This window comes from Ananas comosus, linkage group 18 (genome assembly GCF_001540865.1).
Source record: "Ananas comosus cultivar F153 linkage group 18, ASM154086v1, whole genome shotgun sequence".
In the NCBI taxonomy this organism is placed as follows: domain Eukaryota; kingdom Viridiplantae; phylum Streptophyta; class Magnoliopsida; order Poales; family Bromeliaceae; genus Ananas; species Ananas comosus.
This window is the reverse complement of record NC_033638.1, coordinates 359,081-373,084: the sequence shown is the minus strand read 5'-3', so window position 1 is coordinate 373,084 and position 14,004 is coordinate 359,081. Positions and strand designations below refer to the sequence as shown.

Genomic DNA, 14,004 nt, shown 5'->3' with positions numbered 1-14,004 from the left:
ACGATTTACATATTTAATAAACATTTATATAAATAATTAAAATAATATGTTTTCCTTATGATTTGTCATGAATATTCATTTTTGTATGTTGTTTTTTTTTAGAAATAAATAGCACGCTAGCCGTTTTGTTTATTTTATTTAAAAATAAATTTAGTTAAAAATGTGAATCAATTAGGATTCGAACTTGGGTCTCGAGTACCAACCACCAAACCCTTTGCCACTTGCTTTGGGGACGGTCGATCAATATTTTTTTGTGTTGTTGGTGTTTTGATGTGCATGCATAAAGTTGGAGTCTTCTGATTGTTTGTCGCGTGTTTTTGACTTTAAAGTACCGTATAAATTCGTCAATATATTACCCACAAATGAACAAGTACAATTTTTTTTTTTCTTTTAGATTAGAGGAATTTTCAATTTTTTTTTTGCGTGATTGGAACGTAGTACGTACTTGGATGGGCCAAGTTCATAGACTGAACCTAGCGTGCTAGATGAAGTTGGGGCTGAGACTGCACGACAGTAGATTTATGGCGAATTATAGTAGATCGGTGTGGATCAAAGGAAGAAAAAGTTTCGATCCACTTATCTCCCGCTCCATTTCCCTAGCAGATTCGGATGAGTTTTTTTTTCCTCTTTTATTTTTAACGCTGACTTACTATCACATTCGGGTCAGATCGAGGCGGGAGCTCGACCAACCAGAATCTATTTACATCTCTAACACACAATTATACAATTTATTTATTATCTTATTAAAATAATTGTGCCCAATAATCTAGTCACAATGGCCACATCTACCCAAGCCAACCATGGTCATGTACTTTTGAAATTGTGTGCACTATGTGTATATAGTAGGTCTAATATTCTAGAAGGTTGTGTGGGTCAATAAACATGGAAAAATAAATTGAAATTAAATTCATGAAAGTTTCTAGTCAAAGAGAAACTACTAGCCACAAGGTATTCATAAATTTCTCCCTTTGAACTCCCATCAAGGTCTCTTTCCAATTTCCATAGTCAATAAATTGTGCTTTTGAAGAAACATAGAAAACTAATGCAAAAGCAAACCCCAAATAGCTAGGTTTGTAATCAAAATCGAACATATATATGGTCTAAGTTCCACGCTTGAAATAAGTCATACATTATGCATAGAATATCTAGTGATTTCTAAGGTCTTGGTTACATTTGGATTCAAATACTTAGTATTTGATAGTGAAAGCTAAAATCAACATGAATTCAAATCTATGAGTCTTCTTGGTATTTTTTGCCACAATATTAGCCACATCTTTGATCATGTAATATAAATTTAAGGCTGTGTTTGGAATGGCAAAAAATATATATTATATGAGATGAGAAAATATCGTAAAAAAAATATTACGCTTGCTTCCATAAATTAATAATAACCGACCGTCCCTAACGTAAATGGTAAAGGACTTAGTGGTTAGCATCCAAAATCCTAAGTTCGAATCCTAGTTGATTCAGACTTCCAACTAAATTTATTTCTAAATAAAATAAACGAAACAGATAGCATACTACCTATCTCTCTCAATAATAATAATAATAACAATATGGTTTCAAATAACATTAATATAGTTACCTAGAATATGTGCCCGCTCAGACTTACAAATAATTTATACTTCTATTTTGTGTTTTGTTTGAGAATCAAAATATAACACTCCTATTTTTTATCCATACATCTTACCCTTGAGAAATCACTAATTTGACAATAATTAATTTGTATGTTCGCGTACAATAAGTTACAATTAAATGAAGGTAAAAAACGTACATAACTTATTTCCTCGTAACCAAACATGTCATAAATGAAGAAGAGTATGGAAAAGTAAGGAAAAAGAAATTCCGAAAAAAAAAGTTTTGTATGCAATTTTTTTTTTCAATATTCGGTCCATTTAGTTCCAAGAAAATATGAATTTTTGAAAAAAAAAATTCATATTTCATAAAAATAATAATTTTTCATAAATTTTAGAAAAAAGGTTTTCAAAAAAGCTAGTGTTTTTAGGAACAAATAGGCAAAAAATTAAAAAGAAAAATTTTCCATAAACAAATATTTTTTATAACTTTTTTATTCTTTTTTAAGAAATCAAACAGCACTTTAACGTGAATTTGTAGCCAAAAAAGCAACACCAAACTAGAGCTTGCATGATGAGTTGCCTCATATCCACCTAGAAAAGTTTGTTACTTTTTTTTTTTCTTTTTCTTTTTTTTAAAAAAAAAATCCTTTGAAAGCTTGTTTATTAAAGGTACCCCAAAACAAGAATTTCCCCTACTTTAGTCTAATCCATCACACCTAAGCATCTAATAAAAGAAGTACTACATCTATTAACACTCCACACTACACACTCCACACTCCACGATGTTCCACCATCATCATCATCATCATGCATTATGAGAGAGTGTAAAGTGTAAACTACTTACTAAGTGGAGTGACAAAGCATGCAAAAAAACGAAGCGGATACCGTTCGTCCCTAGAACAAATGGCAAAGGACTTGGTGGTTGGTACCCGAGGTCCAAGTTCGAATCCTAGTTGATTCACATTTTCAGCTAAGTTTATTTCTAAATGAAATAAACGAAACGGATAGCATGCTACCTATTTCTCAAAAAAAAGAAAAAAAAAAGAAAAAAAAAAAGAGACAAAGCATGCAAAAAAATCCCTTTAAACATATATATTCTCTAACTTTAGCATGTCCTTGAGGATAAAATTCATTGATGCTCCCTAAACCATCCTCATACATCAAATTAGTCGGTTTCAAATTAACCACTTCAATTAAGGGTCCGTGCGGATCGACGAATTTGTAGATCCAACGTAAGTCAAGTGCAGTGGTGTTTGAGTTTTCCTAAAGTGTGATTATTTTTTGATTGTTTGTTTTGACGTAACTCGTATAGCTTGAAAGTTAAATTCAATTACTTTTTCTGTTTGTTTTGATGTAATTTGGTGCTGGTGAAATTAATTTTGTGAGTTCCGCTGTTTATTTTTATGTAAGTAAGTGGATCCTATTATCTCCTAAATATAATAGTGAATTTATCGCTATAAAATTTAACTTATTATATAATTAATTTTTTTATTATTATTTAAAGATAATCCTAATTTATTATAAATAAGGTAATTCTAATCTATTATAAGGAAAGTGGAGTTTAGGTTTTACTGTTTAATAAATATTTTAGAGAAGGTTGAGTGTGGTGGAAGTCGAGTTCGGCACTTTAGAGGAGAAAGTCGAGAGTAGGTGAAGTGAAGGTTTAACGTAACTTGAGTTACATTATATTTTTCACTTACATCAAAACAAATAACGGAAGTGATAAAACTTGAGTTCCATCACTCCACTTACACTAAAACAAATATGCCCCAAGTGTTTAAAGTAAACTGAAATAAGTGAATCGTTTACAATCGAAAAGATGCACCTTAGACTGCGTTTGGTAATAGAACAATATTTAAAAGAATAAATATTTTTATTGTTGAGATAACCTACTATTCTAGGATACAGAGAAATAAAAAAGATTTTATATATGATTGGTTTGATATATTCTTATTCCCCAAGATAACTAAAATTTGTTTGGTAATTTTATTAAGAATTATGAAGAATAGTAGAAAAAGTTGATTAAATTTTTTTTAAATGCCAAGATTACTCTTGAATATAGAATATTTAATATATATACAATAACACATATAAAAAATATATATTTCATAAAATATAAAATAATTAAATATTATATAAAATAATACTATAATCATATTATTTCATAAAACATTATATATTTAATATATTTATTACATTATATAATATTTTATTTTATATTATATGATATATTATAGGATAATATATAATATAAATTTATAAAAATAATATAAATTAATATATATAATATAATATAATAGTAGCACAAATAGTTGCTGCGATACTAATCATCATCATGATAATAATAATAATAATAATAACATATGTTAATATTATATTATTATGATAAATTTATTATTATTACTATTATTAGTACTATTCTTATTATTATTATTATTATTATTATTATTATTATTTTAAGATATTTTAATATATCTAAAAATAATATATATATTATAACCATATTTTTATATTACTTTATTAAACTAAGTATAGTATGAGAATAGCTCTATTCTTTTTAAAATGTGTAGTAGTATCTCTTGGGCTATTATAGAATTGTCTAGAATAATCCGATTTGACCGAAATAACGGAAATAATTTTCGTTGTGTCCGGTTTATTCAGAAACCAAACGAAACTTAAAGTACTAGAACCGACTCACATGACATAGGGAAATATATAGTAGAGAGACTGTCCATACATTTTACCCCATCATTCTTTTTTTGAAAAATGCTTCTTTGTGCATCTCAAAAAAGGGTGTAAATTTTACGTCCGCAATCCTAAAGTCAATAAAAATCAAATTAATTTTTAGTAAAATTTTAAAAAAATTAATGTGATAAGAATAATGGGGTGGATGTAAAATGTACGTCCAACTTTAGGGTGTATCTGTAGTAATCCCATATTCCCATACCAAATCACCCACCAAGAAGAAACTTGTCATTGTTGCATGCCACGTATGTTCCCCAGGTGCATGACCATGCAAAGTTGATTATGGGAATCTATTCTGTACCAAAAAGAAAAGGGTTCAGTAGTGGCCAAATACCATCTCTCCACTTTAGTAGGGAGGTGGCAATGAGAATATATAATTGGGTGATGCCATTTGTCATCCTAATTAATTTTATTTTCTCTAGCTTCAATGTGGTTTGTGCATTCCTTCTTTCAAATTCTGTGAAAAATCTACGATTGGACTCTATTTGTTTTGCCGATACTAGATTTTGGGTTGAAATAGAGTTCGGCGAAAACTACTTCTCATATGTTGTTTGTTTCATAGTTATGAAAGTGAAATTTCTTCAGCTCTGCTGTTTGTTTGGCAGAAAGTAAGTGACATAAAAACTATATAATTTATATATAACTAATAAATAATAGATTATATCAGGGGCAATTACTTATATACATTTGAAAAGTTTCCGACTTTCTCGTTTACCCATCTTAAAAGGCTAATATTACAAATACCTTTTTAAAGTTAAATTCTGTAGCAACAACCGTTATCTCTGTAAAATTACTATTTTACCTTTCAAATATACCCTTCTAGTGTCACCTAGCTATTTTTCTTATTTGCTCTTAATATAGGGATAAAAGAAGTATTCTTATTTTTTTGTCTTCTCAAATATTTACTTCTATATATCGTCAGTACCTTTTCTTATTTGTCTTTACGTTAAGAGCAAAAGTAGTATTTTGATTTTTTTTTTTTTAACTAAGGTAGACATTTAACTCATATTTAACTCAACATAACTTAACAGATGGTAATTGCGGAGGCATTTTTGAATAATGGAGGAACATATAAGGAGTATATTTGAAATAAAAACAAAGTAGGAATAAATTAGATATTTTCGAAGTTTTGAGCGGTATAGAAGCAATTATTCCATTATAATATAATAAATAAAAAGTATAATTCTATTCCTATATAGTTAAAAATNTCTGTAGTTTTTTATTTTTTTATTTTATATATATATACATAGAGAGAGAGAGAGAAGAGTAATCCCATATTCCCATACCAAATCACCCACCAAGAAGAAACTTGTCATTGTTGCATGCCACGTATGTTCCCCAGGTGCATGACCATGCAATGTTGATTATGGGAATCTATTATTCTGTACCAAAAAGAAAAGGGTTCAGTAGTGGCCAAATACCATCTCTCCACTTAAGTAGGGAGGTGGGAATGAGAATATATTATTGGGTGATGCCATTTGTCATCCTAATTAATTTTATTTTCTCTAGCTTCAATGTGGTTTGTGCATTCCTTCTTTCAAATTCCGTGAAAATTCTACGATTGGACTCTGTTTGTTTTGCCGAAACTAGATTTTGGGTTGAAATAGAGTTCGGTGAAAACTACTTCTCATATGTTGTTTGTTTCATAGTTATGAAAGTGAAATTTCTTCAGCTCTGCTGTTTGTTTGGCAGAAAGTGAGTGACATAAAAACTATATAATTTATATATAACTAATAAATAATAGATTATAACAGGGGCAATTACTTATATACATTTGAAAAGTTTCCGACTTTCTCGTTTACCCCTCTTAAAAGGCTAATATTAAAAATACCCTTTTAAAGTTAAATTCTGTAGCAACAATCGTTATCTCTGTAAAATTACTAATTTACCTTTCAAATATACCCTTCTAGTGTTACCTATTTTTCTTATTTGCCCTTAATATAGGGATAAAAGAAGTATTCTGATTTTTTTGTCTTTTCAAATATTTACTTCTATATATCGTCAGTACATTTTCTTATTTGTCTTTAAGTTAAGGGCAAAAGTGGTATTTTGATTTTTTTTTTAACTAAGGTAGACATTTAACTCATATTTAACTCAAGATAACTTAACGGATGATAATTGCGGAGTTATTTTTGAATAATGGAGGAACATATGAGGAGTATATTCGAAATAAAAACAAAGTAGGGATAAATTAGATATTTTTGAAATTTTGAGGGTTATAGAAGCAATTATCCCATTATAATATAATAAATAAAAAGTATAATTCTATTCCTATATAATCAAAAATTTTAATCTAAACAACTAAATTATTTTTTTATACATAAATTATAATAATACAACAATAAAATTATGAAGTCAAAAAAATATAAATACTTAACTAATTAATTTTCATCATATTTTAAATATGAAGGAAATACTAAAACTTAACTAATCAAATTTTATCACATTTTAAATATGCAAACTAAATAAAAGAGTAATTAGTGACATAATTAAATATATTTAATATTTAAGTATAACTAGCATTATTCACTGTATTATTTTATTATTTTTTTTCACCTCTGTTCACCGTAATTGACTTCGGCTTTAATTACGCTATTTCGAGTAACTCGAGTTTCTACCGTATCTTTATTACGACGAAACAAACGGTGGAAGTGATCGCTTACAGCCGAAAATAATTTCATCCCTCTCCACTTTCATCCAAACAAACAAACTCTTAAATTATGTTTTTCTGTAACATCTCAAGAATCGAGAATAGTCTCGTATTTAATAGTTATGGCTAAATATATGTGAGAGTATATAAATCTAAATAAGCTAGACTAATAACTCGACTACAATATTTTGAGCTAATGGATTAGTTCCGACAAATTATTGGGTCCAGAGTAATCAGTTATCAATTTCAAAACTTAATTGCTTTATATTTTTAGGTTTTAAGAGATTTTGTTAATTGCTTCATAAATGAAATACCCCAGGATATATTGGAGCCCGTCTACCTTCCAAGAAATTGTCACATAGCTAGGCTTAAATTCTTCAGCATTAGTCAATTTTGGTTTAGTTTCGTAGGTTGACTAACAGTTTTATTTTTTAAGTCAATTGTCAATTTTGGTAACTAATGTATCATAGTTGATGTAATAAGGAAATATATATATATATATATATATATATATATATATATATAGAGAGAGAGAGAGAGAGAGAGAGAGAGAGTGAGTGTGTCTGACTATGGTGGGTTCTTTATATTTATATATATGTATAATAATTGAATTGGAATACTATCTGTAGCAAACGTGTTTCATTGTCACTCATTTATTTTTGATGATGGAGACTCTAAATCGACGATCAGCATCATTAAACAAAATCTATATCATTTGAAGCATCTAGAAATCAAATTTTATAGTAAATAATTTTACTACACGTACAGCTAGGCTAAACATGCACTTAAAAAAGTGCGGAGTTTGGTAAAAATTTATTTTGGGAATGGAATGATTTTACAACTTTAGTGAGGGTTAATCAGCAACCCAACAAATAAAAGGATGCTTTTTAAACAAAGTTTGGAACAGTGAGCTGTGCTTTTCTTGGGCATTTAACTTTGCTGGAAAGGGACATTTGTCAATGTAGGAAAGCACTTGGTTCTAGACATTGGAGAAAGAAACAAAAAAAAAAAAAAAGTAGAAAAGAAAGAAAGAAAATTGAAGGAGGACTAGCTACTTTTTGATTTGAATAATTTAGGAGTGGTGGAAGATATGCTAATTCCCTCACACTCCCCACAGGGATCATACATGGGTTGTGTAAAAACCAACCATTGCATAAATATAGGTAAAGTGTGGTTCCTGTACACAAATCTTGTATAAATAAATAGAGTACCCTCCCTCTACCTCTCCTCTCCCCACATTAGTGCTCAAAAACCAACCACTCCATTATCATTTGTGCTTTGTGTTTTCCTTCATTTTGTGTCACCCCATTAATTGGAGGTAATTAATTGCTAGTAGCTTCTATTTGCCATGTCCAATTTTATTTTATTTGTTTTCTAATTTAAGGATCTTCTTTTGTGTATTTTGCCCTTATATTTTTTTTCTTAGAAAATTTGATTGGCCTTCTTTTGTGTTTTCTTCATTTTGGGTCACCCCCATTAGAGGTAATTACCAACTTCTTGATTTTTCCTCTCATTTTATGTCCCTTCTTTTGTAAAATTTTTTTTTTGGGTCATCATTCCATTAATTTGGAGGTAATTACAAGCTTCTTTTCCCAAGTTCAAAGTTTCTTCTAGTGATTCTCTTTTTCTCTCTTTCTTTCTCTCTTTAATTTATGGCTTACTTGTGGTATAATCTTTATAGGCTTTAGCTTGGTTCATAAGGTGTACTCTTGTGCCCTATTCTTTATATAGCATATTGGGTTTCTTTTGTGGTGGATTATGGATTTTGTATTAATCTGGAGAAAATCAGTTGTTTTTGTATAATTTAATATAATATTATAAATGAAGCCTTGAATTCGAGCTCCGTTAGATTTCTAGCTTTATTTTATTTCCTCCCGTTTAATTCAAGTTCACGTCTTGAGCCTATCAAAAAGTCTCGAGTCGAGACGTGAGGGGCGGATTGAATTTAAATATTAAAAACACTATTCTTTGGTAGCTTAATTTTTTTTGGAGAAAATCAGTGCCAAAACATCGGTCTAAAGCTTTTTTTTTTTTTTCAATTTTTATTTCTCTACCTATGATGAAAATTTTGTGTTACTTTTTCCGGGAAAAGTTCTAATTTTCTTATTCAATTGTCTCTTTTTTTTTCTGAATTTTTTGGCAGTAATTATGGTTTCCTACTTTATGAAATTGAAAACATAAAGTATTTTCTTTTTGCAGGGAAAAGGAATTTATAGGGGGCTCTTTTCAATTCTTTTGTTGGTTTAGTAATTAAGGAATTGGAATAGAGATTCCTAGGTAGAAATAGTGGTTCCTAAAGTAGATAAAATAGTAGCGAAAAACTTGTTTCTTGCCTAAAGATTTCTTCTTTTTCTTACAAATAAAATATTAAACGAATTTGGAAGTGTTGTTAACTATAGATTCTTGAGTACCGAAGTTCTTATACCCATTTCGGTTGTTCTTATTTTATCTTCGGTTACGGCTTTGCTTGAGCCGCTTTCCAGAAGTATTATTTGAGTAGAACTATCAGAATGAGCACTAATGATTTTCCCGTTAAGAAGTCGAAGCTCTAAAAGGGAGCTTCTGGTTTATGGAGCTCAAAAGCTCGATTCGACTTGCCGCCATGACAGAAGCTAGCTCTAGAGTTTTTTGCAAGCAAGTTGTTCTGCTAGGCATGACTGCAACTTGAAGAAGCACGAACTATGTGACAATTGAACGGAGAAATTTCTGGTTTATCTTTCAAGTTCTGTAAATAATTTTCGCGTAGCTTACGGACAAGGTCTATTATATTTTTCTGACTTGACCAGTATTAGGAATTTACAGACAGCAGTCCAACATATCCAATAGATCACTAGATTTTGATTAACAGAGCCAATGTCCTGCTTTATTTGTGTATTCAAATCCTATAATTGTTGTTTCAGGCTTTTAACTTTTGATGATGGATTCCTTTGCGAGTGGAGTGAAGTATGAATGCCTACTCTTTGGTAAGTTAACATGTACAAGACTCTGGATTTCAATTTCTCGTTTTTGCCGTTTGGCATGTTGAAGAAACGGCTACGAACTCAATTGTATTTGCTTTTCTAAATGGTGGCTTTTGCAATCTTCAGATATGGACGACACCTTGTATCCGATGAGTTCGGGGATCAACTTAGCCTGTCGGAAGAACATACAAGGTAAATGAAAGAGAATTTAAGCTTCATATTGTGAAGACAAATGCGCTAGAATATCATAAGTATGTGTTTGATCGACTAAATACTTATCGTGCTAATCCGAGATTATGGTGTTGTGAAATTGCAGATTATATGCTGCATCACCTCAAAATCGAGGAGAGTCAAGTACCGAAGATGTGCCTCGATTTGTACAAAGAATATGGAACAACAATGGCTGGTCTTAAGGTATAAAATGCTGATTTGTAGAGTATACTAATAAACACATATTGCTCATTTTCTGCTTCTTAATTTGTCGCAGGCCCTGGGATTCGAATTCGACGATGATGAGTTCCATGCTAATGTTCATGGAACACTGCCATACGAGACATTAAAACCTGATCCTCTCTTGAGGCACCTACTTCTGTCGATGCCGCAGCGGAAAATAGTAAGTTGTTTCCCCTTCTTCTTTTTTTTTTCTTTTTTGTTTTTGGCTATGAGTATCTCAGTGATCAAATTGAGCATATTTGGCGACGCATTTCCTGATGTCCTAATCATGAACTATGTTAACGATGAACTGTGCTTTGAATTGTTTGCAGATTTTCACTAATGCTGATAAAGCTCATGTGGCAAAAGTTCTCAGCAGATTAGGGCTAGAGGACTGCTTTGACGGTGTGATATGCTTTGAAACGCTTAACCCGCCGGTCGAAGATAATGAAGAGAATGGCGATTCAAATCTCAGGAGGCGAGTTCTTTGCAAACCCTCTTTGGAAGCCATGGAGGCGGTCATTAGGATTGTGAAAATTGATCCAAAGAAAACAGTAAGACCAATGTCGAACTAGAGATCATCTGTTTTCTTTGTGTTTATCCTCGGATGGACAATATTATGATTGAAATTTTTTCTCTTCTCAGATATTCTTCGACGACAGTGCGAGGAATGTAAGCGCGGGAAAGGCAGTTGGTTTTCGTACTGTCATTGTAAGTTGATTGCTTTGTTATCTCTAACAAAACAAAAGCTATCTTAATTCCATAAGAAGGATGAAACATATGGCCTCCATTTTTCCTGTTTTAGGATATAATTGTACATGTGTGGTAGTACGTGTATGAGTACTAGGGATTGGATTGGATGGGATAAGAAAAGAGAAGGATGTTGGCAGAGGAGGGTTTAGAATCTTGGATGCATCGAGAGTGCGAAGATATTGCGATTGTCGAATTGAGTGGGTTCGAATAATCCCATCGAGATGGGATTGGACGGAATTAGATTGGAAAATTTCCATTGTATCCAATCGGACCCACTCTCTAACTGTCATGACCCCCGATGCTTCTGACTAAGCTGTTAGATCCTTTCTACCTCTCTCTCTCTCGTGCGCGCGTGCGTCAAATATCGCTTCTCATTTAATTTTATTCCTACATGTACATACTTATATCGAAGAAGGCAAGGAAAATAGTACTAAATGCTTTAACTATGAGCCTTAATTGATCTGTGTTGAATATAAACATTAAAAACTCCGTTCTCTAAAGGTTGAAGTTTTTAGAGATAATTAGACAGTTGTTTCATATAATTTAACATAATATCAAAGTAAGAGGTCCTGAGTTTTAGTCCTATCAGACCTTCTAGCATTATTATTTTTTTCCCATTTAATTCAATTCGATGGTTTAGGCATATCAAAATGTCTCACCCGTTCTCTGAAAGCTTAAGCTTTTAAAGACAAACAGTTGTTTCATATAATTTAACAATCTATGATGAAACATATGCAGGTTGGGAGCTCGGCGGTGGTGCCAGGGGCTGACGTGGCGCTCGAGAGCATCCACAACATCAAGGAAGCATTGCCGGAGATTTGGGAGGGTGGTGATGGCCAGTTGGATTCCGTCATTCCGTCCACCTCGGTGGAAACTATAGTCCTTGCTTAATTCTATAATCTATGTTAAATGGTCTCTTCATTCCTTGTAGTGAATGAGTGAGTGAGTTAGTCCATTTATGGAGTGTTGGACTGTTCCACTCTCCCAGAAAGGAATGTTTTCATTAACAACTTTAGAGAAATATATTAAGCCGAAAGATATATATATATATATATATATATATATATATATACATATTTTGTTCCAATTTGTGTCAGCTCATCGATCTCACATTTTACAGTACAATCCATACCAATATATAAAAGTCGAGCAATGTCGCATTGTCTTTATATGACTCAAACCAAGTGGATATCTTCGTTTCTATATCTGCATTCATCATATCGTAAACATATGCAGTGTCAGCTTCAGTACGCGCATTCATATGTTTATTCGATGGTAGTGTTTGTTATGCAAAATCTCGGATTAGATACTTCAGTGTGCAAACATTTCACAATATATATGTTGATGTATTAAGTGGTGATCTGGATTGTGTCTGTATACTGCATTGAGTAGTAATGAATGATCTCATATCTGTTTTGAAGTGTTATATGAATATATGGTGTCTTTCAAAACCTTTTGATAGCATTCGGCGTTATCATCAAGTTTATCATCATTTTCTTTAGGTGTGTGATTTACATATACTAAAAATTTGGAACCCGTTCCTCTTGACTCGTGAAAAACTTTCGCAAATTTCTATCGGAAACCTAGTTTTGCTGTTTCTTACTTGGCATTTGAATTGGTTAAAATTAAGCAAATACACAACCTCCAATTCAGATACCAGTTGCAGCAACTGAATAAGCAAGTATGTTCCTATTTTTCATTTTGCGCCAGAATTTCAAGCCTTGTATTTGATGTAGGAGGTAATTAAGCAAGATAATCAATGATACATAATCACTGCTTAAGTTCTTAAGATTGTGTTGCTATTTCTTAAGATTGATTCTGCATAGTATTACAGCAACAAAGCCATCTAGTAGCAGCTGTTGCTTCTGCTCTCCTGCTCAGAAATGATATATTTTCGACACATATCGAGTTACCGAATGTGTAATCCCTCACGAGTTTACGTGGAGTAGACACTGAAAACAAAGTTAATCATAACATACGAGTAATTCGAGCGTAAAAATCGACATTCAATAACAAAGTTTAAGGACAAATTTTGTTTCTTGCAAGGGAGAAATTGTTGCATATATGCTATATAATTCTTCAGCATCTCTTTAATATATAAAAAGAAATAAATGTTGGTAGTTTGCTTGATCTTTTTTCTTTTTCTTTTTTCTCTTTTGTACTTGTAAAAGTGGTTGCTCCTTCTTAAGTAATTGTTGATCCAAGTTCATTCATTGAATACCTTAGTCAACAAAGAGAGAAAATGTGATCTGTACTGTAATGATGCTGTAAAGATACACTTTGAAACACTATTACTTCTTTTTTTTCTCTTTTGTAAGTGATAATTAACTAAACATTATTACTATGTATTAATTAACACTCCTTAAATCTGTTGCTGCTCTTCTTTTTCTCCTATACACTAATTTTCAGTCAGTAACTCACTTTCAGAAGAATCCAAACTCAGGATTTGATTGCTTTTGATAGGATGAAAACTTTTTTTTTTTTTTTTTTTAAGAGAGAAATTAAGGTAGCATACTACCCCTCCGGTTTTCTTTTTTTTTTTTTAAAATGAATGGAAGTGTGAAACAACTAGGCTTATTTGAACTTGGGACCTCGAATATCAACCATCAAAACCTTAAGAAAAAAGGAAAACATTATTATTTTCGTCGAATTAATGAGCTCTCATCTTGCAGTTTCATGTCGAATAGTTTCTTCGAGTTCATTTGCATTTTTTATGTTCTTTTTCTCTAATGGATTAGGCTCTTCATGTTGGCTACTGGTGACCTTCAAATAGTAGCCATGTTGGTGAACATGATAATGAAATACAAAGGAAATCATCAAGTTTAAATGTTGCAGCTGCAACATATATATATATATATATATATATATATATATAATTATATATATA

The 14,004-nt window shown here is 31.3% G+C and overlaps 1 protein-coding gene across 3 annotated transcripts; it reads left to right on the top strand.

The window, feature by feature from the left end:
* LOC109723661 (uncharacterized protein C24B11.05-like) lies at nt 7,982-12,297 on the top strand. 3 transcript variants are annotated; one of them, XM_020252092.1, is made up of 9 exons: nt 8,152-8,290; nt 8,399-8,454; nt 9,873-9,935; nt 10,059-10,124; nt 10,249-10,346; nt 10,420-10,545; nt 10,697-10,918; nt 11,010-11,075; nt 11,856-12,297. In XM_020252092.1, exons 3-9 carry the CDS (start codon nt 9,887-9,889, stop codon nt 12,006-12,008), a joined length of 780 nt encoding a protein of 259 aa, XP_020107681.1. In that variant the 5' UTR covers nt 8,152-8,290; nt 8,399-8,454; nt 9,873-9,886; the 3' UTR covers nt 12,009-12,297. The 3 variants fall into 3 exon arrangements, with proteins under 3 accessions (XP_020107680.1, XP_020107679.1, XP_020107681.1); XM_020252091.1 differs by lacking the exons at nt 8,152-8,290; nt 8,399-8,454 and adding an exon at nt 7,982-8,135; XM_020252090.1 differs by lacking the exon at nt 8,399-8,454 and having other exon boundaries at nt 8,142-8,290.

Coding starts and splice junctions, on each gene's coding strand:
- LOC109723661 (XM_020252091.1), top strand. CDS start 9,887: ATGATGGATTCCTTTGCGAGTGGAGTGAAGTATGAATGCCTACTCTTT. Junction 9,936..10,058: donor GTATGAATGCCTACTCTTTG/GTAAGTTAACAT, acceptor TGCAATCTTCAG/ATATGGACGACACCTTGTAT. Junction 11,076..11,855: donor TTGGTTTTCGTACTGTCATT/GTAAGTTGATTG, acceptor AAACATATGCAG/GTTGGGAGCTCGGCGGTGGT.